Source organism: Tupaia chinensis, unplaced genomic scaffold (genome assembly GCF_000334495.1).
Source record: "Tupaia chinensis unplaced genomic scaffold, TupChi_1.0 Scaffold000542_1, whole genome shotgun sequence".
NCBI lineage: Eukaryota > Metazoa > Chordata > Mammalia > Scandentia > Tupaiidae > Tupaia > Tupaia belangeri.
In genome coordinates, this window is record NW_006160055.1 from 3,998,135 (window position 1) to 4,023,862 (window position 25,728).

Consider the following 25,728-nt stretch of genomic DNA (forward strand, 5'->3'; position numbering starts at 1 on the left):
GAGTCTTTCATGTAGTCAACCAACCTTATTATCTACATACAGAGGACTTCACATGTCTAATTTTGTTGGTGTAGTTAAAATTAAGAATGAAAGGTTTACACAGCTACAGGGTGAAGTTGAGTTCATCCTCCTAATCAGTCAAGATTATTCATTTGAAAGGTTTTTTTTTTTAATTTTAATAAGTGGCTTAGAGTGATGTATTTAATCTGGCCACTTACTTTGTGATTATATTCTTAAACTCCAGCTTTGAATCTCTGAGGTTGACACCTCCAATTAACCATTTTTCCTGTAAATTAGAAGTTTGAACCTAACTGTCACATTACTAACTCAATTGACTGTTTGGCTGCCCCCTATGTATACCCTCTAAACAATGAATAATGCCAACCATAAAATAACCTTTCTGCTGTTGTTGTCATTTTATTTTTAGGTGTTATTTTTAAGCTTCCTTCTAACAGAAGCCGGCACAGAGGCTATGACTCTGAAAATGTCTTTCTTCCACCTATCATAAAATATACCATCCGCATGAGTCTCAAGACTGCACAGACCACGAGAAGCATAAGGACCAAGATTTGGGCCCCAGGGCCACACAATTCTCCATCACACAACCAGATCTATGGCAGGGCGTTTATTTATTTACAGGATAGTATTGAAAGAGCAATTGTCGAATTGCAAACGGGAAGGAATTCCCAGGAAATAGCAGTCCAGGTTCAAGCAATTCCTTATCCCTGCTTCATGAAAGACAAGTAAGTCTGTGCACCGTTTTAATGATGAACCGCTTTTTTTAAGAACTCACTTCTGCTTATTCATTCAATGATATCAAATGAAAGGAATCATTTTCACAAAACTGTTGTCATGTACTTGTTTCCAGGAAAAGGTCCTCACTCTAGGGCACAAAGTTATGATAGCTGTTGATTATTTTAAAACTGATGGTTAAGCAGTTACCAAATAATCCACTTTTCCTTCATCATAAACTTAAGATCTAAAAATTTCATCCTGGAATTAGGACAACTGAACTCCAGACCTAAGTGCATTGCTACAAGAGTTGGGTGTTGTCTACTCTCTACTGGTCTTACCTTTCTCTAGTCATTGTGATGTAGTAGTTAAGGTACTGGATTCCCACACAGCTGACTGTGGTTCATGTCCTGGACCTGTCTGGTGGCTTGAAAATGACACTGGGTACTTGTGTACGTGTGTCAAAAATCCTGAGAGGAGAATGGAGGAAAAGGGATTGCAATGTGGCCATACCCCCACCAGGGAGTAATTTCTCAATTTCCCTCTCACTGTCTCTGTCTCTCTTCGACAAGCATATGCATCCTATGGCAAAAACTTAAAGAAAATAGATATAGTTCAAATCCCAATTTTGATGAAAATCTGAACACATGATCAAATCAGAGGAAAACATTTGATAAAAGAAATCTTGAACACATCATTGATCAACTCTGTCAGATCAATATTCTGCCATCAGAAACTACTATCAATTCATTTGCTAGGAAACGTCTCTATCTAGCATGGTTTTACTAAATGAACAAAAAGCGTAAAGCTAATGCTTTTAGACAATTGAATTGGAATGTTCAAGAAATCTGCCAGGTCAGTTACACTGAATGACACTTCTGTTCTGTGCGTAGTGAAAAAATAAAGTTGGAGGACCAAGTTTTTCAAGCTAATCCTCCTGCATAAAAGTATGAGGCTAAATATTACTTCAAAGGAATTGAACTTATTACTCAACCCAGTTATTACAGTTTATATACAATTCAGATGGGTGGGGCTTTCTTCTTCCTATCTGTCTCTCTTGGCTACTTTTAAGAGTTAGAGGTGAGATGAGGTTATGTAACCCTTTGTGCAACAGTAATACGGGGAAACCTGTAAGGGTTCCATCAAGTGGATTGTTAAGGGTAGCTGGCTATTGTCAAGACCAGTCAGGACTTTGGTGCCTGTACTGCATGTGAGTTGCAATGGTTTGCACAAAGAGTAAAGACCTATATGTTTAAATAAAAATTCTCATCTATTTTCCTGTTCACTTTTTTTCCCTTGTAAATTTCGGTACCTAAGAGGGTGGGTGCCTGGATGTTTCTTTAAAAAATAAAAGTACTTATACTCTGTATTCTTTATGGGAGTACAATCGTAATACCTTACATATACATGTAAACCTTTGTTGTATACAAAGTGATTTTATGAATATCTCATTTGCCCCACTCAACAATGTCATAAATTAAGTTTTTCAGATGAAACTGAAATTCAGAGAAGTTAGGTGATAAATTGTCCAAGATATATAGCTGATACCACACAGGTCTTTCTGACTACAAGATTAGTATTTTTTTCTCTCTCCTTAAGCTAGACCAGACTTAAATTACACAATCACTTGCAAGAAATATTAAAGGGGATTTATTATTAATGAATGAAGGCTCTTATGTAATTCTAGTGCCAAAAACAGCATCAAGGTTGGACCTGGACCAAGGTTAAATTCATTCAACAAATACTCTTTAAATATGTACCTCATGCCAGACAATTTCCCAGGACACACAAAAATTGGATATGGCCCCAACTCATACTGCTCCCTCACCAAAAAACACCTTAACTCTGATGGTGATACATTTCTGCCTGCTAAAGCCATAATGAATGATAGTGAGGTCATGTTCCATTAATATTTGCATTTTTCTTGGAAAATTTGGAGGTAAGTCCTTAGCCCTATAGATCAAAAGGAAATGTGACCTTGGGACCTTTCTCCAAGTGAAAACTTCACTGGAGCTTCAATGGAGCCCAATATGCAGATCAACTTAGAGTAGCACTCATTGGAAACTACTGACTTACCTCAGCACTTTGAAGGGCAGCCATTGTCAGAAGGATGGCTCATAGAGTATGGTCTCTAGACCTGCAGCATCACATGGAAGTTGTTTAAAATGCAGATTCCTGGCCTCACCCCAGATGTAATCAATCTGCTTATGGATGGATCCTAGATAGCTGAGTTTTAATCAACTCTTCAGTTGTTTCTGAGGCATGGTCAACTTTGAGAAGCACTGCATTTGAACTTTCAGACATCACAGCAGGCTACTCAGGAATACATCTGGAGTGTGGTGAGGTCTTCCAATGAGCCTCTAGTTGAACATATTACCAGAACAGGTATTTCTGTACTGTTTATGGAGCATTACTTGAGGAGTCTAAGTTCTTGTCTGAACTTTAAATCAAATGCTCTAGGTTCAATTTTACTAGGAAAATGTATTTTGAAAATAACTATGAGCTTTTTAAAAGTAGGTAAATACTGAAGATGTAGCCTTCAGTTAGGTAAATAAATCATCATCTAACTTTAAATCTGCCTTTTAGATAAGAATTTAGTTTAGACAGATGGGTTTTGAGTCTTTCAATGATGTCTATATAATAATTATTTTCCTGGACAAGACATATGCAAACACGATTTAAATAAGGCCTTTCTACCTAACAGTCCAGACCTATTTTTCATTCCTGTGTTATCACAGCAAGAAAATCATAGGTCCATGGTTAGGTTAGCTTCATACTTTGTAAGTACTGGGATACTATTTGTCGTTAATTTTAAAATCCATTTTAAATTGCTTATAAATGTTAAAATCAATGTAAAAGGAAGCGTGTTCTTTATGTATTACAGTCTGCAAGTGTGACATTCATTTTGGTCATTGTATTGTTTTTTTGCTTTTGTTTTACAGCTTCCTAACCAGTGTCTCTTATTCTCTTCCAATTGTGCTCATGGTTGCCTGGGTTGTATTTATAGCTGCTTTTGTAAAAAAGCTTGTTTATGAGAAAGACCTTCGACTTCATGAGGTATGTTGAGAAATTCCTATTCATAGACCAACTAATTACTATGATTTTCATCATGCCTATACCACCTCAGAAAGCCTCACCCATACTTTGTAAATTATATACAAATAAAACCATTTATCAAATTACAAAGGCTAAGACTATATTTTATTTTCTCAAAAAGTGATAGATAGGTCAATTAATAAGTACTTCTGAAAAGCAAAATCTGAATAATTCTGAATAAAATTCATGTATAATTTATGATCCTAACAATAATTTTTGCCCAAAAAGTTACCTATAGGATTTAGTATCTAACAGAGAAGGCTTCAATAATAACAGTAATAACTATTAAGGGAGAAAGATTGTTAGCATGGTAACTAGACAAGTCCAAATGTAGATATCTTTATAAATATAAATGTGGAGATGTAGACAGAGCTATAGAAATATGGCTTATTTCAGCTGCCAGGAAGCAAATTCTCTTCCCAGTATGTCTTGTCTCCTTCAATCACCTTCTCCTTGTTACCCTTCTGACTCTTGAGTTATAGAAACTAAGAATTCCACATTACACTACTGATTGGGTTAATAATAATATAGCGATGGAAGACAGGACCAGGAGTGAAATGCATGATCTCTTCCTGCACATATTCTTCAGCATTAACCTGGAATCCAAAGCATCTTACTGCTTTTTAGAGTTTGAGATCGAATTTAGTGTGGTTTTTAGATCGTATTTGAAAAGAACTATTTTCTGTGTTCATCCTGTAATGAGTTAGTTCATATACTCATGCCTGGAGTCGAAAGAAGGCTGAAACATTTCAAAACTGGAGCATGATAATTATCGCAAGGCCTGGCTAAAACCGGAAATAATGAGGTTAGAGTAACCCGTTAGTTCACTTGTACTTTTCAGACTTAGCTTGTTAATGCTTCTAGGCAATTGGTTATTTCTCCTTACAAGGTCCAAGTCACTGCTTCACATTTCTGTTAGTTTAGCATCAGGCTTGCAGGATTTTCCCAGTGTTCGAACTTGCTCTTATCTTTTCTATTTGAATTCACACTCATCTCACATCTGCCTTTTTATATTTAAGTTACAGTTTGGCCAATGTCTCATCATCTGTATTGAGCCCTGTTGTATTCAGGACTGTATGTGATGGTTTCCTGATTCCAGTTTAGAAACTTGAATCCGTGCTCTGGACTCTAATTTTTGTTGCAAGCTCCTGCTTTCTAGTGCCTTGACAGTTCCCAGTCCTCAGAAGTGAATCTTCACAGATTAAAGGAAAACTTTGAAATAGAAACTGTGATCACAACTGAGTTCTGTTCTACTTTAAAATAAATACCTACCTTAAAAAATATTACTTGTGATAGGAGCAGTAAATACAAGTATGCATGTGTGTATATGCACATATACGTATATACACGTGTGTACGCATATGTTATATATATGTATACACACACATTGTTTGAAGATGATGCTCTCTGAACACATCTGTGTATGTCACCAAAAAATATCAAATTGTAATGAAGAACTCTTTCTCAACTAAAGATGTAAAAGACATATTTTTAGCAGTGGACTACTTTCTGTTTAGAAACTCTATGCCTTCCTTTAGCAAGCATCTGCTTTCAACATTTAACCACCTTGTCTTGGGGGCAAAATCACGTAGTAGAAAAACCACTGAACTTGGAATCGGAGTTTCCGGCTTTGGGTCTTCCAGTTCTTTCAGCCATATTGACTTGGTCCCAATCCCTTGAAGTCCTTAAGTCTTGTCACCTAGACTTCTTCATTAAGCACTATGTTTTCAGAATGCAAATCTCTTAGAACAGAGGATACACTTAATTTCCATATTATCCCTATTTTATCAATTCTACGACATTTTCCCACACTATTTAATGCATCTAAATTTAGAATTCATTTGATACGATATCATGATTTATTTGACAAGTTTATTTTTTTTTAATCTTGGTGGTATATAAAAATAGCACATCTTAAAATCAGTGGTGTACTAAATTCAGTATGGTATATGGTGCATTTGTGAGGCAAATGGATGAAGTGGGTATGTGATAAATGGAAGTTTCAGGGCCTCTCTCCACTGCCCATAGTTCTTGTCAAACCTCTTATTTCATATGTAGAATTAGATGTATTTACTTATTTATAATGTATATATTGATGAATTACAGTCATATATGTTTATGGAATACAAAGTGATGTTGCAATTTGAATACAACGTGGAAGATTGAGTCAAGCTAATTAATCAACCCATCACCTCAAATACTTGACATTTCTTTTTTGTGATGAGACCATGACATTTCCTCTCCTAGTACTCAGTTATTAACTACATTCACCACGTCGTGCAGTAAGAGCTGAAAAAAAAAATCAAATATCATTCCTGTCTAGTTGAGGCTCTGTAGACTTTATCACCTCCCTATCAACCCCATCCCTCGGTCTCTGATCACCTCCATGCCACTGCTTCTGTGAGTTCAATTATTTTAGGTTCCACACATAAGTGAGGACATGTCATTTTTGCCTTCTTTTTTAAAGATGAAAAAGGCAAGTACAGAACATGAGAAGTGACATGCTGAAGACAATGGAGCTTGTGAATGATGGATATAGGACTTGAATTCAAGTGTCTTAACTTTCAACCAATGCTTTTCCATAATATAATTACCTTCACTCTTACATTTTCATTAATAGCATGAAACTTCGTTGTTACACTTCAGGGTTTGTAAGTCTGAAAGGTCTGTAAGTTTGAAAGTCCCCAAGAGGGACTTTCAAGGTTGAAGATGGGATGTTAGAGGATGATGATGGTAAATCTCGTAGGTTATCAGAGACTCAAATTCATTTTTTAATACCATCTTTTTATATGAAGTTAAAATTTAAAGCTTTCCATTTTCTTCCTTTTCTTTTTTTATTTTTTGAGAAATTTTTGTCATTGGGCACATGTGCTCACCAGAGAGACAAAGAGAAACAGAGAGACAGAAGGTGAGAAATCACCTCCCCCCCAGGGGGGATAGCCACACCACAATCCTTTCTCCTCCAGTCTCCTTTCAGGATTTTGGGCACACACGTATGTGTGCCCAACGTGAGTTTTAAGCTGCCGGGTACAGGCCTCAAACTGTGGTTGATTACGTGAGAGTCCTGCTGTGTAGCCATTATGCCATCTGCTGGTACCAATTTTTCTGCTTCCTTCTTATTAAAATTAAACAAAAAAAGAGCTGAAGAACATCAATATTTTGCTTTTTCCTTTTGTAATTATTTTCAAACTTGGGTGAGAAAATCAGGTTAGTTGGAATCTCAATGAAGTCATTAATCGTTGGTGTTGTTCTTGTACGATTACAGTGAATTATTTTACCTTGTTAAAAATTAGCACAAAATTAATGAACAATGAATTTATTTATGTAATAAAGCCTGAAGTTTTGGAGGTTGTTTTTTTTTAAAGAATTTTTAAAATGCCTTTCAGTTAGGCTCTCTTGCATTCCTAGCTTTTAAGAACTAAAATGTTAAAGCTATAAAATGCTGATTTTATAACACACACCAAAGAGTCTATTTTTTTCTTATTATGTTCATGGTTTATGGATTAGTGTCATCTATTTGATCTAATATAAGTCAGTTATGAGCTTTCAGAGCTTATGTTCAGTTACAGACTGAATTTCAGAGTGGTTCACTCAGTTCAGACAGGTAACTGAAAATACCTTTGGGCTGCATGAGATGTTAGCAAGAATTATGCAAGGATTTGTAGCTCTCCAGACCTTCACAGACAATTTTTTTATGCTTTCCTGCATACACTATTCACCATACTAACGGGAATTTGGAACATTCTAAATAAGAATTATGACATCCTTTATATCTTACTTTTTTAAAAAAGTAATAATATAAATACCATTGCTAATTTTTTTAATTGAGGCAGAAAATACTATTATTCCTTATGAATTAATACCTGACATGCTTGTTGAATTCCATGAGATGCTGCTATTGAGTACATAGGTAAATATTTGTGACTTCTTTTCTGACAGTATTCATGTTAACTACCGTGTATAAGTCTCTCATGAAAGTGGCAACACGTTCATCCAAAATTCTGTAGAATCTCTTCTTTATTCATTTATTTATTTAGCTGCAAACTGGGGCAGCCTTAGACCACTGTGCAGAGGGGTTTTCCTTGAGCAACAGGTTATCATATATTGATGAATTGTTCTGGCAGCTTTGGGTGGCTTGAGACAAGTGACTCCCTGATTACAAAGCTGGCACCTGATATCTGTCATTCTGAAGTAAATGCATCCAAGAAAGCACAGTCACTCTCTGTGGGCCATCTTCTGTGGCAAGTTTGGGTCTTGTTTATTGCAACAAAGTTGGTAGTGAATCTGGATAATTTATGGGTGACTTGCATGCTCTTTCTCTTTATAAATAACAGCTGTTGTCATGGCACAAAATCCTGAGGTCTAACACTGAATTTTCATGCCTGACTGTTGAACAGTGAATACTTTAGGAGGTACCTATCTTAGCCTATTTCAATAGAAAGCAAAATGATCACACTCCAGCTTTATCAAAATTTCTGATCTTGAGTTTCGAAAACTTCAAAATTATGGGAATAAATACCTTTAGTCCTGATCTTCCAAGCTTACCATATTATCATTTTTTTTTTTGAGAGGGAGAAATTTTTGCTATAGGATGCATGTGTGTGCTACCAGAGAGACAGAAAGTGAGAAATCACCCCTCCGGGGAAGTTGGCTACACCACAATCCCTTCTCCTCTCAGGATTTTGGGCATACATGCACACATTCCAAGATTATTTCAAGCCACTAGGTCCAGGACTTGAACTATGGTCAACTATGTGGGAGTCCAGTGACATAACCATTATGCCATCTGCTGGTCCTGTCATATTTTCTTTTAAAAAGTCTACGATTGAAGATTATTCCAGATATATGTTTTATAATGCAACTATCAATTGTCAGGGAAGGAAAACATTCTTATACACATGATGCAAGCTTTCTTTCATGGCCTTAATATTTCTAAATATTTTATATCCATCTTATGAATATATTGATATTGTTTCTTATTGATATAAATTACTAATGAGGATAAGTATTTTTCAAATAGGCCACATAAAATTAAATAAATATTGGCTTTGGGAAGAGTTCCATGAGTTCCATAACTCCCTATTTAATTATATTCAGATAGGCCTAAACTTAGTTAAAAACTTCAAAATACAAACACCAGGAAAGGTAAATTTAAAAGCTAATATAATCATTTCAGGATAGGTAAGTATCTCTGAAATGCAATCATCAAACATGACATAGTAATTTTCTCAAGTGAGGTGGGGTGCAGGGAAAGAATTTCTGGAATATGATCTGTAAGGATATATATATATATACATATATATATATATACACACACACACACACACACACACATATATATGTGTGTGTGTCTGTGTAGTTTTGTTTCTAATGATAACATATGTTTGTTTTTAATGATAACATATGCAGCAACTAGGGGAAACTTTCCATGGTGAACTTTGCTTCATGCTAATTTTTTTTACTTTGACTCACACTTCCATTTCTATGGAAACAGGTTGAAACTTTACTGCAAAGGGTGACATGACATAGGAGGAGAAAAGCAATAGGGAGAGAAGAGGGTGAGGAAGAGGGCAAAGTTAAGAGGAAAAGTCTCAGGCTTTCTCTCAGTGGTGATTAGCTTAAGGCCCACAGCTTAGACTGTTGGCAGTCAGGTAGGGGTTTCCATGGTAACAACAGGAGCCGCAGAGTTATCAAAATGTGGTAAGTTGCAAAGGCAGAAAGTGAAATTCACTATTTTGCTTGTAATGCAAAAGATCCAGTGCATTCCCTATTCTTTTTTTTCTTCTTCTCTTTCTTATTTTCTTTTTTTTAAAAAAAGAATATACAAGTGAGATTTAAGAGAGGAGGGCATTGACAATCCTTGAATCGTAAAGCTGTTAAGGGAGTATTTCTTTTGTTCCTTCTTTTAAAAAATGGAATATTAGTTTCACAAACTTAACATTAATCATGAATTGTCAAAACTAGAAACTAGGACAGCCAGCTTCTCCCAAAGTACCACATGTCACCAAATTCAAGACACCCAAGGTCGTGGGGACTTTAGATTTTTTTGTCGGCATCCATTTGAGTTTGTGCACAAATAGGTCATGCTGGGTTGTTTTCTACCTTGTGGAATGCCTTGATCTCTGGGGATATCACTGTGCTATCAAAGAACATCAATTGAGAGAGTGGCACAAAGTAGCTCAGGCCTATGAGTACATTAGGGGTATATGAACTACTTTTTGGAAAACGAGGGTGACAAACATGACCTGGACTGCCAGCAAATGGTAAAAATGGGGAAGCTATGTCTAATAGGAGGTTTCTTTTTAAATTTTCCACATTTTAAATTCTTAAGAATCAGGTCTTTTCTATGTTTCTCAGAAAAAGAATACTGATTATGTTGTTCACTAATGTTTAGTGAAAAAATTTAAAAATTACAGATTTTTGCTTTCTCCATCCCTACATTGAACTTGTAGTTTAAACCATGGCTTTTCACTGCTTAAAATATTCATGCCTGTGCAAATGGCAAATTCATGTTGGAAAATTCTCCAGCTGATACCATCCGTTTTATGATTTACTTGAACTTAGTTTAACCTGGAGACATCACCCATCAGCCAGTTATAGAATAGAACTGTAGTGGCCAGCAGGTGTCATGGTGGTTAAGGCACTGGACTCCCACATGGCCAATCATCGTTCAAATTCCGAATCTGGGAACTTGAAAATCAAGCCAGACATGCATGTGCATGCCCCAAATCCCAAGAGGAGAATGGAAGAGAAAGGTCTGTGGTGTGGTTATCCTCTCTGGGAGTGATTTCTCTCTCCCCCTTCCTCTGTTTCTGTCTCTCTGGCAAGTACACATTCCCTATGGCAAAAATCTTAAAAAAAAAAAAAAAGGGATTAATCATAATATTGGTGTATTCTAAAGTGCAGGCTAAAGTGGATTCATATAAATAGGCATATTCACTAAGCAAGTATGGACAAATGCTTGATTTAAATAAATCATTAAAATGCCTAGATCCCTATAGGTGGAGGTTGCATGGACATTTTGGTATGATACAGAAATAATTGTTACTTGGGATTGTATTAGCTTAAGAGGCAACTAATGCCTTTCCTTTCTTACAGTACATGAAGATGATGGGCGTGAACTCCTGCAGTCATTTTTTTGCCTGGCTTATAGAGAGTGTTGGATTTTTACTGGTTACCATTGCAATCCTCATCGTTATACTCAAGTTTGGCAATATTCTTCCTAAAACAAATGGGTTCATTTTGTTCCTGTATTTTTCGGACTACAGCTTCTCAGTTATTGCCATGAGCTACCTTATCAGTGTGTTCTTCAACAACACCAACATTGCAGCTCTGATTGGAAGCCTCATCTACATCATTGCCTTTTTTCCATTTATTGTTCTGATTACAGTCGAGAATGAGTTGAGCTATGTAGTGAAAGTATTCATGGTAAGTCAACTGTCAAAACAACCAGTGTGTGAGATGAGTGAACACTTTTCTCTGGTTTTAGACTCTCAAACTGAAAGTTTATGTGTCTAAATTTAAAAATTCAGTGAAAGCAAAATAAACTTACCCATCACAATAATAGTTTTTTCCACATTTTTGTATGCTGTGTATACAGCTATAAAAAAAAGAAATCTTTTCCCCACTATTTCCAAAAGTATATGTGATGCTGTGAAGTATTAGTTTCCAAGGAAAGAAGAAAAATTAAAATGTAATATGATGATGCTTTAGATATCACCAAGAGTCCTGACTGCTCTTGTTCAATTCTTTAAACATCTTGGAGTCTCTATTATTGTACTTCTATATAAATAATTCTCATGGTTCTTATGGTATATAACCTAGCTTATAGGCATAAAGACAGATGCATTGACAGTATATAATCAACTTTGAATTCTTCTCTACCTTCTCCATTCAAAACACTACATTTAAGACTTTTAGTGAAGCACTAAGATAATTGACTTTGAGATTCAGAAGAGAGGCAAATCTCATCATATTAAATCTTTGCTGTTTACGGAAATAGAAAATAATGAATAACTTCTGTCTAGCATGGACACCTCTGGGTTTAAACAAAATTAAAATCTGTGATTTGTTATAAATATGAAATCAATTGGTATTTTAGTATCTTTTCATTCATACTACTTCTATTACCTAAAATCAATGTATGAAGTGAAAAAAGTACTCTGGCCTCTAATGTTTTTATTTCATTTTAGTCGTACTGCATTGCTCCGTATCACCTATTTTAAAATTGCTGACCATCATTTCATAATTGTAAATATCTATTTTGGACTTTTAACAAATATTATAGTTGTAATAGAAAGATACAAGCAAAGAGTTGTCATTTTGCTTTTGTTTTCTGCCATTCTCCCTCCCCTTTTTGGTAAGGAACTTTTGTATCTTTAAAAAGGCCTAGAGAAGAAACATCAATTTTGTCTATACAAATGTACAAAGTTTTAAGTATTTTAAGATCCCTCTGGGTGAAATGCGTGAGGTCTACAAGAATTACCAATGCTGTACATTTTCTTCACAGAGCCTGCTGTCCCCAACAGCATTCAGTTACGCAAGCCAATACATCGCACGCTACGAGGAACAAGGCATTGGTGGGTTCCCTTTCGGTAACACTAGATTTTATCTCTTACAACTGTGATATTTGTCATAGAAGAATAAACACCTGTGTCCACTTTTTAGGTCTTCAGTGGGAAAATATGTACAGTTCCCCAGTTCAGGATGACACCACCTCATTTGGCTGGCTGTGCTGTTTCATCCTAGCTGACTCCTTCATTTATTTCCTTATTGCTTGGTATGTCAGGAATGTTTTCCCAGGTATGAACATGCTCCTTACAGATAAATGTTTTATGACTGTCAACATTCTAAACCAGCTAATATATATTTTCTGATGAATACCTAAACTTATCATATATAATTTCTCAAAAGAAATACTCAAAACTTGAAACTAACCAAAAATGTTGGGATGAGCTACAGCACTGAAACCCCTTTCTGATATTCCTCTATAATATGGGGTTATTTATATGTTTGTCGTAGAGAGATTTTTGCTATAGGGCACGTGCGCTTGCTGAATAGACAGAGTCAGAAAACGAAAACTCATCCTCCAGAGGGCATGGCCACAATCCCTTCTTCACCACAATCCCTTCTCTGCCATAATGTCTTCTCCTCCACTCTCTTCAGGATTTGGCATGAGTTTCAAGTGGTAGGTCCAAGACTCAAACCACAGTCAGCCATGTGGGAGTCCAGTGACATAGCTATTACACCATCTTCTGGTCCCAAGATGGAGTAATTTAAAGAAGTATAAAAAATGTCAAGTCAATCCAGTCTTTACAAAAGAAGTGTGAGATATTATAAGATAGTATTATTAGAAGACCAAATCTAATTCTAAGAATTTTCCAAATTGTAATGAAAGAAAACAAGTTGAATTCTAAATTTCAAAAAGTCATACCTTCTAATGTTCTTAAGTGTTATTCCATTACATTTTTTTATATTTATCTATTTTTGATGCTATAATTGAATACAAGAGTATGACTTCACTTACATAAAATTTTTATAAAAGATAAATATGTAGAGACAGAACAAAGATCAGTGAATGCCAGGACTTGGGGCCATAACAGGGATTATCTACAAATGGGCATGAAAGAACATTTTTGGGGATAGAGGTGTTTTAAAACTAAACTGTGATAATAGTTACACCATTTTATAAATTTATTAAAAACCACATAATTGCACACTTACGTCAAATATATTTTATGGTGTGTAATTTTTTAATAAAAAGACAAAATTGATCTTTTTTATTTTACTTTGAAAACTGAGATTAGACTTTCATTGTTTTTTGTTTGTTTGTTTTGTTTCATATGTTTTACAATAGGGCATGTGTGCTTGCTGGAAAGAGAGTAGAGGAAAGTGAGAAGTCACCCCCAGGGGGGCAACCCTGCCTCAGTCTCTTCTCTTCTCCTCCATTTTCCTCTCCCTAATTTGGGCAAGCTCCCACATGCACCTGGCATGTTTTTCAGGCTGCTGGTCCAGGACTGTGTAGTTGGCTATGTGAGATCCAGCACCTTAACCATCACGCCACCTGCTGGCCTAGATCACACTTTATATAATACCAAAAAAACTGAAAATACTGCCTTAACTATGTGGTATATTCTACATTCAGTTTCTGATACTTAATGTTAACCATGAATTAATAACCACTCTTCCTAATGCATTTCTATTACAGGGACATATGGTATGGCAGCTCCGTGGTATTTTCCAATCCTTCCTTCCTATTGGAAGGAGCGATTTGGATGTGCTGAGATGAAGCGTGAGAAAAGCAATGGCCTCATGTTTACTAACATCATGATGCAGAACACCAACCCATCTGCTAGTAAGACAAGTAGGTCAACAATATTCATTATTATGAAGGAAACGATATGAAAATCATATGATTAGTGGTTTTAATTATGTTTTTCTAAATAGGAAAATTATCATTCTTTCAGACATGGATGAATATGTCTACACATATGTGTTTGGACTCTTGTGGGGATTAAACTGTGGCTTTTTCTGGGCTCATTAACTCAGCTGGTTAGCATATGGTGCTAATTAGGCCAAGACTGCAGATCCCTTTGTGGTCCAGTTAAACTCAAACAGAGAAAAATGTTGTTCCTTGGCCACAGTCTGCACCCCTAACTCCCACCATCTGTTACCAGTCAAAAGGAGTAACCAAGTAAGAAGTATAGCTAATTTAACATAACTTGTCACCAGTACTGGGAAAATAGTTCAAAGCTCATGTCTTACTGACATGAGTGAATAGTGTCATCTTGATACAGCAAGGACGACCCATGTAAGTGGTTGGTCTCTCTATGATGCCTGTAGGAGATGCAGAGTCAGTAGGAAACCGGATCCCCTAAACTACAGATCTGAGCTAGTACTGCCACTGTGAAATCACACCTGATAGACGCTTATTCTATAAATTGGTGTCATCCTGCCCTATCAGAGGACCAAGCCTTAGACTTATGTTTTGAGTAATGGACACCTGTTGAATAAAGGAGAATTAATGATTCTGATACTATATTCAGAAACCGTTTTTTTCCAATTGAGAAGGGTGATATAAATGCTAAAGAATATGGCACCCCATTCTTGTTTATTCTTTAACCAAGTGAGGATGGTGAAGAGTATAACAGATCATCTGTTTCTGAGATTTTCTTACTTTTTTTTCTTTTAAAGAGTTGAATTCCAGGGCCTGCAGGTGGGGTGGTGGTTAAGGGTGCTGGACTCCCACACGGCCAACCGCAGTTCAAGTCTGGACCTGGCGGCTGATTTTCTCATTCCTCCCCCACCCCACCCCTCCCACACACACTCTGTCCCTCTCTGGTCAAGTTAAAATAAATAAATAAAATAAATAAAAGTTAAACAAAACTATTTTTAAAAAGAGTTGAATTTCTATAGTCTTTAATTTTTAGCTAACAAACTCTAGTTTCATTTCCTTTATTTGTGAGTTTTTAATTCTTCCCTTGATTTCTCTCCAGGTCCTGAATACATGTTTCCCTCCAACATTGAGCCTGAACCTAAAGATCTCACAGTTGGGGTTGCTCTGCATGGGGTCACAAAGATCTATGGCTCAAAAGTCGCTGTCAATAACCTCAATCTGAACTTCTATGAAGGACATATTACTTCATTGCTGGGACCCAATGGAGCTGGGAAAACTACTACCATGTATGTTACTTTTCAACATTTATGGTCATGAAAGCAAACCACTTAATATTTCCAATATTTCCTCACCTCTTTTATAAAAACATAGCTATTATGTTTCCCAGGTGGAATAAGTGCAGTACATAATGGAGTCCAAATCAGAGGTCCTACACTAGAAGCCTAAAGGTTAGATCAGGCCTACCAGATGATAGGTTATTTTGTCCACCTAGTATTGGTCCATCTGATTCTTAAACTTTTTTTGTTTCTGAGGTTTTGCCTTAGGGCACTTTTGGTTGCATAAGAGAGATACAGAGAGAGAGGGAAAGTGAGAGATCACCACTCAAGGGGGGATAGTCACACTGCAATCCCTTCTCCTCTATCCTCCATTCTCCTCCTGGGATCTTGGGCACACACATACACACACACACACACACACACACACACACACACATGCCCGGTGTGAGTTTCAAGCTGCCGGGTCTGAGACGAACAGCGTTGGCCATGTGTGACTCCAACAACGTAACTGCTATGCCATCTGCTGGCCCCAATTCTGAAACTTTTAAATTCAGTGTCAATACCTAAAAGTGAGAACATTTCATAATAAAAATAAATGTTTTGGCATCTCTTAGGTAGTTGGAAGTTCTGGCAACATTGAGTCCACATTTTCTGTAGGGACTGTCAGTTGGGAGTTATTAGTGATTATTCTCTCAAATAGAGCATTGCATTAGGTTCATCTCTGATTTCCCTCAATCTGTACTGCTTCCTAGGCTCCTCTGTTTCACTAATTTGCATTTGTATCCTGGTCCAAATATAAGTTTGAGTTTGTACCTCCTGGTATAAACATACCCCGCCCACTCACTCTGTCACAAGAAACCCTTGATTCATAAAGAAACAAGAGAATCGGTCACTTTCAGATATAAATCCAAAAGGCTTGGAGTGATCCATATGTTGTCCTTCTCATTTTTCACTTAAGTAACATTTGCCTGAGTCAGAATGGAGAACAGATTCAAATGTTTTTCAACTGACATTATTTTCTTTTGTTTGTGATTTGCCTCCAATGCTGCACATTGACTCAATTGCTGAGTCAGCTCTAAGAGGCTGTCCTCACTCTAAGAAAAAGTGTCAATTGCTGCATGTTCTATATAATATCACCATAAACACGTTTCCCTCTAACATTGAGCCTGAACCTAAATATCTCACAGTTGGGGTTGCTTTCCATGGGATTACAAAGATCTATGGCTCAAAAGTCAGTGCTCAGTGACTGCTAAGCATATTGAAATTATTATTATTATTTGGTAAATAAATGGAGACAAAGGAAAGTTGAGAAATGACTAAACATATAGTCTTTCTCATTTCCATTACCTGCTTAAATTCAAAGTTGGTGTTCTAGGAAGAATACAATGCTTAAAGACAAGATTTTTAACAGGCAATAAGAGGCCATTTAAGAAAAGGGCTAGAGAAGGCTCTTGAAGAGGCTGTAATTTTAGCTGAGAATGCTCTGTTTTATTGTTCTGGATATAAACCTTTAACATAAAGAATGAAATGTATCATTTTTATTTTGATGTGTTTTTATGGGGCAAATTGCATACTGTATTGATTCCCTATTTAACGCACCAGTATTCACTGCAGGCACTGATAAGATACAGAGATAGAGTGGTGAGAAAATAGGTCTGTTTTCTGACCCCTGAAGCTTATATAATAGCGAAGGAGATGAGTATGAAATAATTGCCCAGTTTACTAGCAGAAAGATGATGGGGAATTATCTATATGAGAACACTGTAGTCACAGTGTAGAGAAAGGAACTACAGATGACCAAAGAGAATATGGGACATAGCAGTAGGAGATTACAACAATGGGTTAGGAAAGTGGTGATGGTGACTGGCCCTAGGGTGCTAGCTGTGAAAATGGAGAGATGAGAATGGAGTTAGAAGACTAGATAGGAGGAGAATGCACACATGACTTCTGGATTCCAGGCTTGTGCAACCAATGTATGAAGGTATCACATGGTGTTAAGAGGTTTTATCAGTAGTGGTATGGGTTTGAGGGCAAACACCATGAGTTCAGTTCTGAACACATTGAGTTTGTGGCCCCCTCTAAGACATCTCATGGGAAAGTGGCATTGTCTGTTAGTTGTAAAAGCAAGCCAGGAGAAGTGTGGGGAAAAAATATATAAGTAATAAGCGAGCCAGGAACAGAGTGATAGGTCTGGGCTAGAGATACAAATTTGAGACTTGTCAGCCTATAGATACTATTGGCTGCCAGAGATGAACATGAGTTTACTAAAGAAAATAGTTTACTAGCAGTTGAAAAACCCTGCCATTTCTATCATTACTAGCACTACCACCAGCACCATTGTCATGATCATGTAACACTGTAAATTATTTAAAGCTTAAAAGTAATATTTATTTATGTATTCTCATTGAATTCCATCTTATTTCATAGTTTGATCTTGGCTGAGGAAATACACTATAACATTTACCTAACAACTGAGATATATTTAGTCTAATATCTCACTTAAAGGCTTGGCTCATTATCTAATAGCTCATTTCTTCACTTCCAGCTCCATGTTGACAGGGCTGTTTGGGGCTTCAGCAGGTACCATCTTTGTGTATGGAAAAGACATCAAAACAGACCTACACACTGTGCGGAAGAACATGGGGGTCTGCATGCAGCATGATGTCTTATTCAGTTATCTCACCACTAAGGAGCACCTCCTCTTATATGGCTCCATCAAAGTGCCTCACTGGACTAAAAAGCAGCTCCATGAGGAAGTGAAAAGGCAAGTTACAACAGGAATGTGAACCTGAGTTGCTAACGCCTCTCCAAGATCCGTAGTTTGATTGACCAAGCTCTGATAATAATATCAGTGGGAAGTGTTTTCTCATAAAACAATTGCTTTATAGTTTTTCTACTTCTCTAATATTGTGTGTGTGTTTGTGTATCTCAACATTTCCCTAACCATGCTGAAATTGTTTATTCTTCTCTGGCTCCTGTTTTGCCCCCATATTCTCTGTTTCTAATTCTTATGGCTACCACACTAGATTTGTGGTATGTGTGCTCACCAGAGAGACAAAGACAGAGACAAAAAGCCAGAAAGAAATCATCCCTCCCCAGAGGGGATGGCCATGCCAAAATCCCTTCTCCTCCATTCTCTTTTCCAGATTTTAGGCATCCATACACTCACCTGAGGTGAGTTTTAAGCCACCAGGTCTGGGAGTCCAGCATCTTAACTACTACACCATCTGCTTCATCTTCATCTGCTTGTCTTTATATAGTCTTTTTTTTTTTTTTTTTGCTGTAGGGCACGCACACTCACTAGAATGACAGAGAGAGACAGAGAGACAGAAAGCAAGAAATCACCCCCCATGGAGGATGGCCACACCGTAATCCCTTCTCCTTCATTTTCCCATTCTTCTCTTGGGATATTTTTTCTTTTTTTTTAGAGCCTCTTGGGATCTTGGGCATGAATGCACATGCACCCGGCATGAGTTTAAGCCACTGGGTCCAGGATTTGAACTGTGGTCAGCTACATGGGAGTCCAGTGACATCGCCATTACACCATCTGCTGGTCCCAGTATAGTCTATTCTTAAATGAGTAGCCAGGATGATATTTTCAACTGCGAGTCAGACAAAGTCACTCATGTGGTCAAACCTCCAATGGCTTCCTGCCACACTCAGTGTAACTCTCAGTTGTGTTTTATTAAGGCCTACAGGGCCCTACATAATCTGCCCCCAGTTTTATTTCTGATTCTATTTCCTTACACTCTCCCCCCACCAATTTGCTCTAGGCACACTGGCCTTGGCACACTTGACTATGTTAGGTCTATTCCAGCTTCGGAGTTTTTTTACCTACTCTTTCCTCTACTTTATAGATAGCCATTTGACTTACTCCTAGTCAAACGACTCTTTTCTGGCTCTCTTTCCAAATGTCACCTTCTCTGAGATAACTGTCAGAAATAAAATAGATGCCTCAAACAGCGTGCTCTAAGCACTCCTTATCTCACATACCCTATTTATTTTATTTTTTTATTTCACTTATCACCACCTGACATATTGTAAACTTGCTGGAAAATATGTTTATCGACTGGATTTCCCTCACATCCCTCTGGATACACACACACATACTAGAATATAACCTCTTTATGGGTAGGAACTTTATCTGCTCACTGCTTTTCTCCAGAATCTAAAATATGACCTACAAAAAAATAGGCAGACACCTTATAAGTATTCATTGAATGAATGAACTATAGATTCTGTCATGCTTTTTTCTAAGAATTAATTTTGTACCTACTACTAGATAATAATAGAAAACTAAATTACTAAGCCCTAGTAGTTTACTGTACCTCACTTAGCATGTAATAATTGCTTAGTGAATACGTATTACTTAGGGAGTTTATTGTGTCTTTTTAGTGTTCAAGTGGTCTTATTAGTAAATAATAACCACTATGAATTTTACTATCTTTTGAAGGACTTTAAAAGATACTGGACTGTATAGCCATCGTCATAAAAGAGTTGGAACCCTGTCGGGAGGAATGAAGAGGAAATTATCCATATCCATAGCTCTCATTGGTGGATCAAGGGTAGTAATTTTGGATGAACCATCCACTGGAGTTGACCCATGTTCTCGCAGAAGTATATGGGATGTTATATCCAAAAACAAAACTGGTATGAGTACTTTCTTATAACTTCTCCACCCAACCATCATAATTCTGTCTTCTGGGACATATGAAAGCAAGTTGAAGCCTTTTCTATTTATGATATCCTTTAAAGCTTTAAGACTGGCTCTTTTCTCAAGATTTCTCATCTCCCAGCTAAATTTCTGGGTCAATTAGTTAATATCTATCTAGTGCCCACTGTGAGTTAAGTACTTAACTGGCCTTTTTGAGAGCATGCAAATCCAATAGAAGTTTCAAAGTCTGCCTAGAGGAGCTTGGAATCTAATTAGAGATATCAAATATACACAAATGAAAATAAACTGAAAACAGACTAAATAAGTGCTAACAGGATGTGAAGCAAAGGAGTAATCAGAGTGAAGTGGATTAATCAGAGAGGAATATTCAAAAAGTCTTTAAAATTATTGCTTTTTCATAGAGAGGAAAGGGGGGAGAGAGAGAAAAAATGCAGATTAAAGCCATAAAAAAAAAAAAAAACTCTGACAGATTGAGACAAGTTGCCAATGCCTATATGACACATGGTGGACATTTAGCCATACAACTTAATAACTGCATGATTGTTGCCAACTTGTATGAAAACACCCAAAATATTCGAGAGTACCCCTTGTGATTTTCCATGTGATCATTTTGGAAGTTCTTTCTGGTCAGCTCATTTTTTAGTTGGCTCATCAAACATGACTTCTCGTCACATGTTATAGGACTTACTCTTGCTAGTTTTATATATCCCGGGAGCTGTATCTTTGTTTTTCATTCTCTGTTGTTCTCCTCTATATTTTCAAGCCAGAACAATCATCCTGTCAACACACCACTTGGATGAGGCTGAAGTACTGAGTGACCGCATTGCCTTCCTGGAGCAGGGTGGGCTCCGGTGCTGCGGGTCGCCATTTTACCTCAAGGAAACATTTGGAGATGGGTATCACCTCACACTCACCAAGAAGAAGGTTAGTCAGACAGAAGATATATGTCATTAGAAGACCATAGATTAATTTTCATACAAAACAGAGGCAGACACTGCAATTTCATTCACTGCTACGTTCGCTTAGTGGTTCTCAAATGTGAGCAAACAGCAGAATCTGAAGGTCTTGGTTAAAACTCAGATTTGGGGGGACCAGTCGGTAGCGTGGTGGTTAAGATCCTGGACTTCCACATAGCCAGCCATGGTTCAAGTCTTGGACCTGGTGGCTTGAAAATTGTGCCAGGCGCCGTGTGTGAGTGTGTGCACTCAAAATCCTGAAAGAAAAGGAGAATGGAGGAAAAGGGATTGTGGTGTGGATATTCCTCCCAGAGATGGAGGTGGAAAGGATTTCTCACCGTCTCTCTCTGGCGAGCACATGCACCCTGTGGCAAAAACCTTAAAAAAAAAAAAAAAGAAAAAGAAAGAAAGAAAGAAAAGGAAAGAAAAGAAAACTCAGATTTTTGGCCCTACCCCAGGAGAGTTCAATTCGGTAGGTCTTGGATACTGAGACTCCAGAATTTACTAAATTTTTAACAAGTTCTCAGAGGATGCTGATGTTGTTTGTCTGGACATTGCAAACACCTCTCTAGGTAACAAACGGTCTATATATTCAGGTTACTGATGGAAGATCAGCCTTTTATCATAGTTTTTCGAACATTTCTGCCTATAAGGCTAAAAATTAGATTTTCTGTTTGATCTAAAGCAAGTGAAGAGAATATGAAGTCATCTATTCCTTTTCTGATTAGTGAGAGACTGTAACTCAGGTCAATAATGCTTTTAAAAACAAAAATGTCAAGGATGACTATGCCACCTAAGGTAGCACGCAACTTTGCAAATCTGTGCAGGATGAATGTGCTGTTAGGCTGGGTTTGACTACTCTCATTTTTTGAATCTACTCATCCTAATGTGACTTCCAAAATACAAAAGTAGCCCATTGCTATATCCATTAATTCATTCAAAAATGTATACACCAGTATATATTATACCTCATACCCAAACACTGTCCTAGGCAGTGAATTGATGATATGAAAATCCCCGGCCTCATGGTGTTTATATTCTGATATAGTGTGAGGAATTTGAGTGACACAATCAATGGGTAATTTAATTTATTAGTAATAAGTAAATTATTTAGTTATTTCTATGTATAGATAGAAATAAAACAAGAGAGGGGAAAGAGGGAATGCTAGGTGGTGGAATCTTTTTAAAAGATATTTTTGCTATAGGGTCATGCACTCTCCAGAGAGACAGAGAAAGACAGAGACACAAAGCGAGAAGTCAACCCCGAGAGGGAAATGACCATGCCACAATCCCTTCTCCTCCATTCTCCTCTTGGGATTTTGAGCACACACACACACACACACATGCCCGGCATATATTTCAAGTTGCCAGACCCTGGACTCGAACCACAGTTGACCAGTGATGTAACCATTATGCCATCTACTGGCCCACTTCCCTTTTTTTTTTTTTTTTTAAATGAGAGTAAGTACATGCACAGGCATGAGGGAGAGAGAGAAAAACAGCCTTGACAGGATCTTGCCACACCACAATCCCCAATTCCCAGCCTTCCAGCTCCTCATGATCCTGAGCCCCACACTAGCTCCCATCCAGTGTTCTCAGGCCCACCCAGGAATCTAGGTGCACGGTTGTCACACAGGGCACTGCATTGCTACTGCATCTCTGCAGCTGGGCTGTGGTACAATTTAAAAGTATAATAAAAGAGAAAGGGTCTGTGAGAAAGTGAGAGCTGAACCAAGATGGAACCTGCAAAAGAATGGGTATGTCACCATCTGGTAGCAAAGGAAGTCATTACAAAGGCCCTGAGGAGGGTGTATTCCTGAGACTGAAGTATTCTAGCAACGGAAAAGAGTCTTGTCACTGGAAGAGACCAAATGAGAAGAAGGATTTTTTTTTTTTTTTCAGTGAGGTTGGAGAAGGGGCAGGGTGGAGTGGAAGCATGAGGCCAGTAGAATGGTAACTTGTGGACAACTATAGGGACTTGGTGGAGTAGGGCACACTGGAAGAGTTATGTTTGATCTGACTCAGTTCTGGAGTGGTCTAAAAGAACTCACCACTCTCTGACTAGGCCTTATAGTGTAAAAAGGAGGGAGTGTTTAACTTCTGCTCTTGTCTCTAGAGTCCAAATCTAAGTGCAAATACAGCATGCGACACAATGGCTGTGACAACAATGATCCGATCGCATCTCCCCGAAGCCTACCTCAAGGAGGATATCGGGGGAGAGCTTGTCTATGTGCTTCCTCCATTTAGTACCAAAGTTTCCGGAGCGTATCTGTCCCTCCTAAGAGCACTAGACAATGGCATGGGTGACCTCAACATTGGATGCTATGGCATTTCAGACACCACCGTGGAAGAGGTATATCTGGACTGCTCTATTTTTTTTCTTTAAATCTAATATAACTTGTTATTCCTTTAGAATAAATATGTACAGGTTCTTAAAAAATTAAAATAAATATTTAAAATAAGTATTTTCTAAAATCGAAGAAGCTTAAAGTAATCGCAATATCATTCTCATGTAAGATTGACTTTTAAGAATGAACTCTCATTCCAACTAGAAGACACAGTATCATTCACATAAAAAATACTTACTTAAAATCAGATGGAAAATATTTGCCTCAATAAAGGTGATACAAATTCAGAATCAAAATTGAGCTTACTAATTGGAAAAGTCATCAACTATTTATGTTAATAAAGTGATCTGGCTTCTCTTCCTAGGTCTTTCTGAACTTGACTAAAGAGTCACAAAATAATAGTGACATGCGTCTTGAGCACTTAACACAAAAGAATATAGGGATTCCCAGCACCAATGGCACCTCAACTCCTGACGATTTATCTGTGAGCAGCAGCAGTTTCACAGACAGAGATGGTATGAAACTAATGTCGTTTTGCTTAAAAACTAATTCTGCCCAATTCTTTTTTTTTTTTGAGAGATTTTTGGTATAAGGAGCGTGTGCTCGCCAGGAAGACAAGAGAGAGACAGAAAGACAAAATACATCACCCCCCCAGGAGGGATGGCCATGCCACAATCTCTTCTCCTCTATTCTCCTGTCCAGATCTTGGGCACACACGCATGCACGCCTGGTGTAAGTTTAAGTCACCAGGTTCGGGATTCAAACCATGGTCAACTACATGGGAGACCAGCAACATGGCCATTACTCCAACTGCTGGTCCCAATTTTGTTTAATTCTAACGTGTGACATAAATGAGAAAATCACAGAATTGATTTAATTTTTTTAATTCAACTTTAAGGTTTCTAAATTCAAAAAGGCTAAACAAATAAAAACTTCCCTTTTTAATATACAAAATACTCATCAAGCCAAATCACATTCTCTATTTTAAAAGTACCTTGGAGAATGTGAAGGACCTTCTTTGATAGTAGTGGTCACAAATACTTTTTCAACCCACCAGAAATTATTATTAAGATGTATTTTACTACAATGCAGATTTGTGCTCAAGAAGTTAAAGTTGTTGTTATCATTGGTGCTGTCCATCAGTGGACAAGGTTACCTTGTAAGTTAGTTCACTCCCTGTTATTAGATGTGTTCAAGCAGAGGTAATAGTTACAGAAAAAAAGTTAAGAAAAAATACAACACAGTAAAGAATCATCACTCTTTTTTTTTTTTTGAGAGGTTTTTGCTATAGGGCGCATGTGCTCGCCAGAAAGACAGAGATACAAAGCGACAGAAAGTGAGAAATCACCCCACAGGGTGGATGGCCATGCCACAATCCCTTCTCCTTTATTCTCCTCTTGGGATCTTGGGCATGCACGCACATGCACCCGGCCTGAGTTTAAGCCACCGGGTTCGGGAGTTGAACTGCAGTCGACTACATGGGAGTCCAGAGACATAGCCATTACACCATCTGCTGGTCCCAAGAATCATCACTCTTTATGGTACTTCACTGGATAATATAGCTAACCTCCCTCCACTCTGTACTATTCTAGTGCTGAGAAAATGTTGTTGGGGAATTTTCTTTCTTTCTTTCTTTTCTTTTTATTTTTTTTTAAGAGAGATTTTTGCTATAGGAGGTGTGCATTCACCAGAGAAGACAGAGAGAGACAGAAAGTGAGAAATCACCCCCAGGGGGATGGCCGCGCCACAATCTCTCCTCCCCTCTCCTCCATTCTCCTCTCAGAATTTTGGTCATGCGTATACGTGCACGTGGTGTGAGTTGGAAGCCACCAAGTCTGGGACTCGAACTGTGGTCAACCAATGTGGGAGTCTAGTGATATAACCTTTACGCCATGTGCTGATCCCTCAATTGAGAGAATTTTCTCTCAATTGATGAACTTTAACTTGAAGCTAAGCATCGGTGATAATAGGTTCTTTCTCATCTCAAGCTGCCATACAGGATATGTTTGAAAATTATGTTCACTGACATGACTTTAAGGGATTGCACTCTTTTTACCATAACTTATCTCTTATCCTCTTTTTTGACAGTTTATACCTCTGGAAATACTTTTTACTTAAGAAAGCATATTTATATTAACTGACACATAAATTACAGAGTAGTCATTTCAACAGTTTGCTTATATTCTGAAAAAATCTCTAGAAATAGAGCTTTTACTGACTGCCAGAGAGTTCATGTGTTTGCCAGAGG

General features: G+C 37.5%; 1 protein-coding gene across 2 annotated transcripts in view; it reads left to right on the top strand.

Moving 5' to 3' along the window:
- ABCA12 (ATP binding cassette subfamily A member 12) overlaps positions 1 to 25,728 on the top strand; it is a 217,443-nt gene that overhangs the window by 145,015 nt on the left and 46,700 nt on the right. The window contains exons 22-33 of one of the 2 annotated variants that reach the window (XM_006157460.1): positions 428 to 743; positions 3,675 to 3,789; positions 10,927 to 11,256; positions 12,338 to 12,407; positions 12,496 to 12,630; positions 14,036 to 14,191; positions 15,324 to 15,510; positions 18,047 to 18,265; positions 19,955 to 20,151; positions 20,940 to 21,100; positions 23,249 to 23,485; positions 23,845 to 23,995. In XM_006157460.1, coding sequence (XP_006157522.1) covers positions 428 to 743; positions 3,675 to 3,789; positions 10,927 to 11,256; positions 12,338 to 12,407; positions 12,496 to 12,630; positions 14,036 to 14,191; positions 15,324 to 15,510; positions 18,047 to 18,265; positions 19,955 to 20,151; positions 20,940 to 21,100; positions 23,249 to 23,485; positions 23,845 to 23,995 — 2,274 coding nt within the window. The remainder of the gene's footprint in view (positions 1 to 427; positions 744 to 3,674; positions 3,790 to 10,926; positions 11,257 to 12,337; positions 12,408 to 12,495; positions 12,631 to 14,035; positions 14,192 to 15,323; positions 15,511 to 18,046; positions 18,266 to 19,954; positions 20,152 to 20,939; positions 21,101 to 23,248; positions 23,486 to 23,844; positions 23,996 to 25,728) is intronic. The other variant, XM_006157461.1, reaches the window with a different exon arrangement.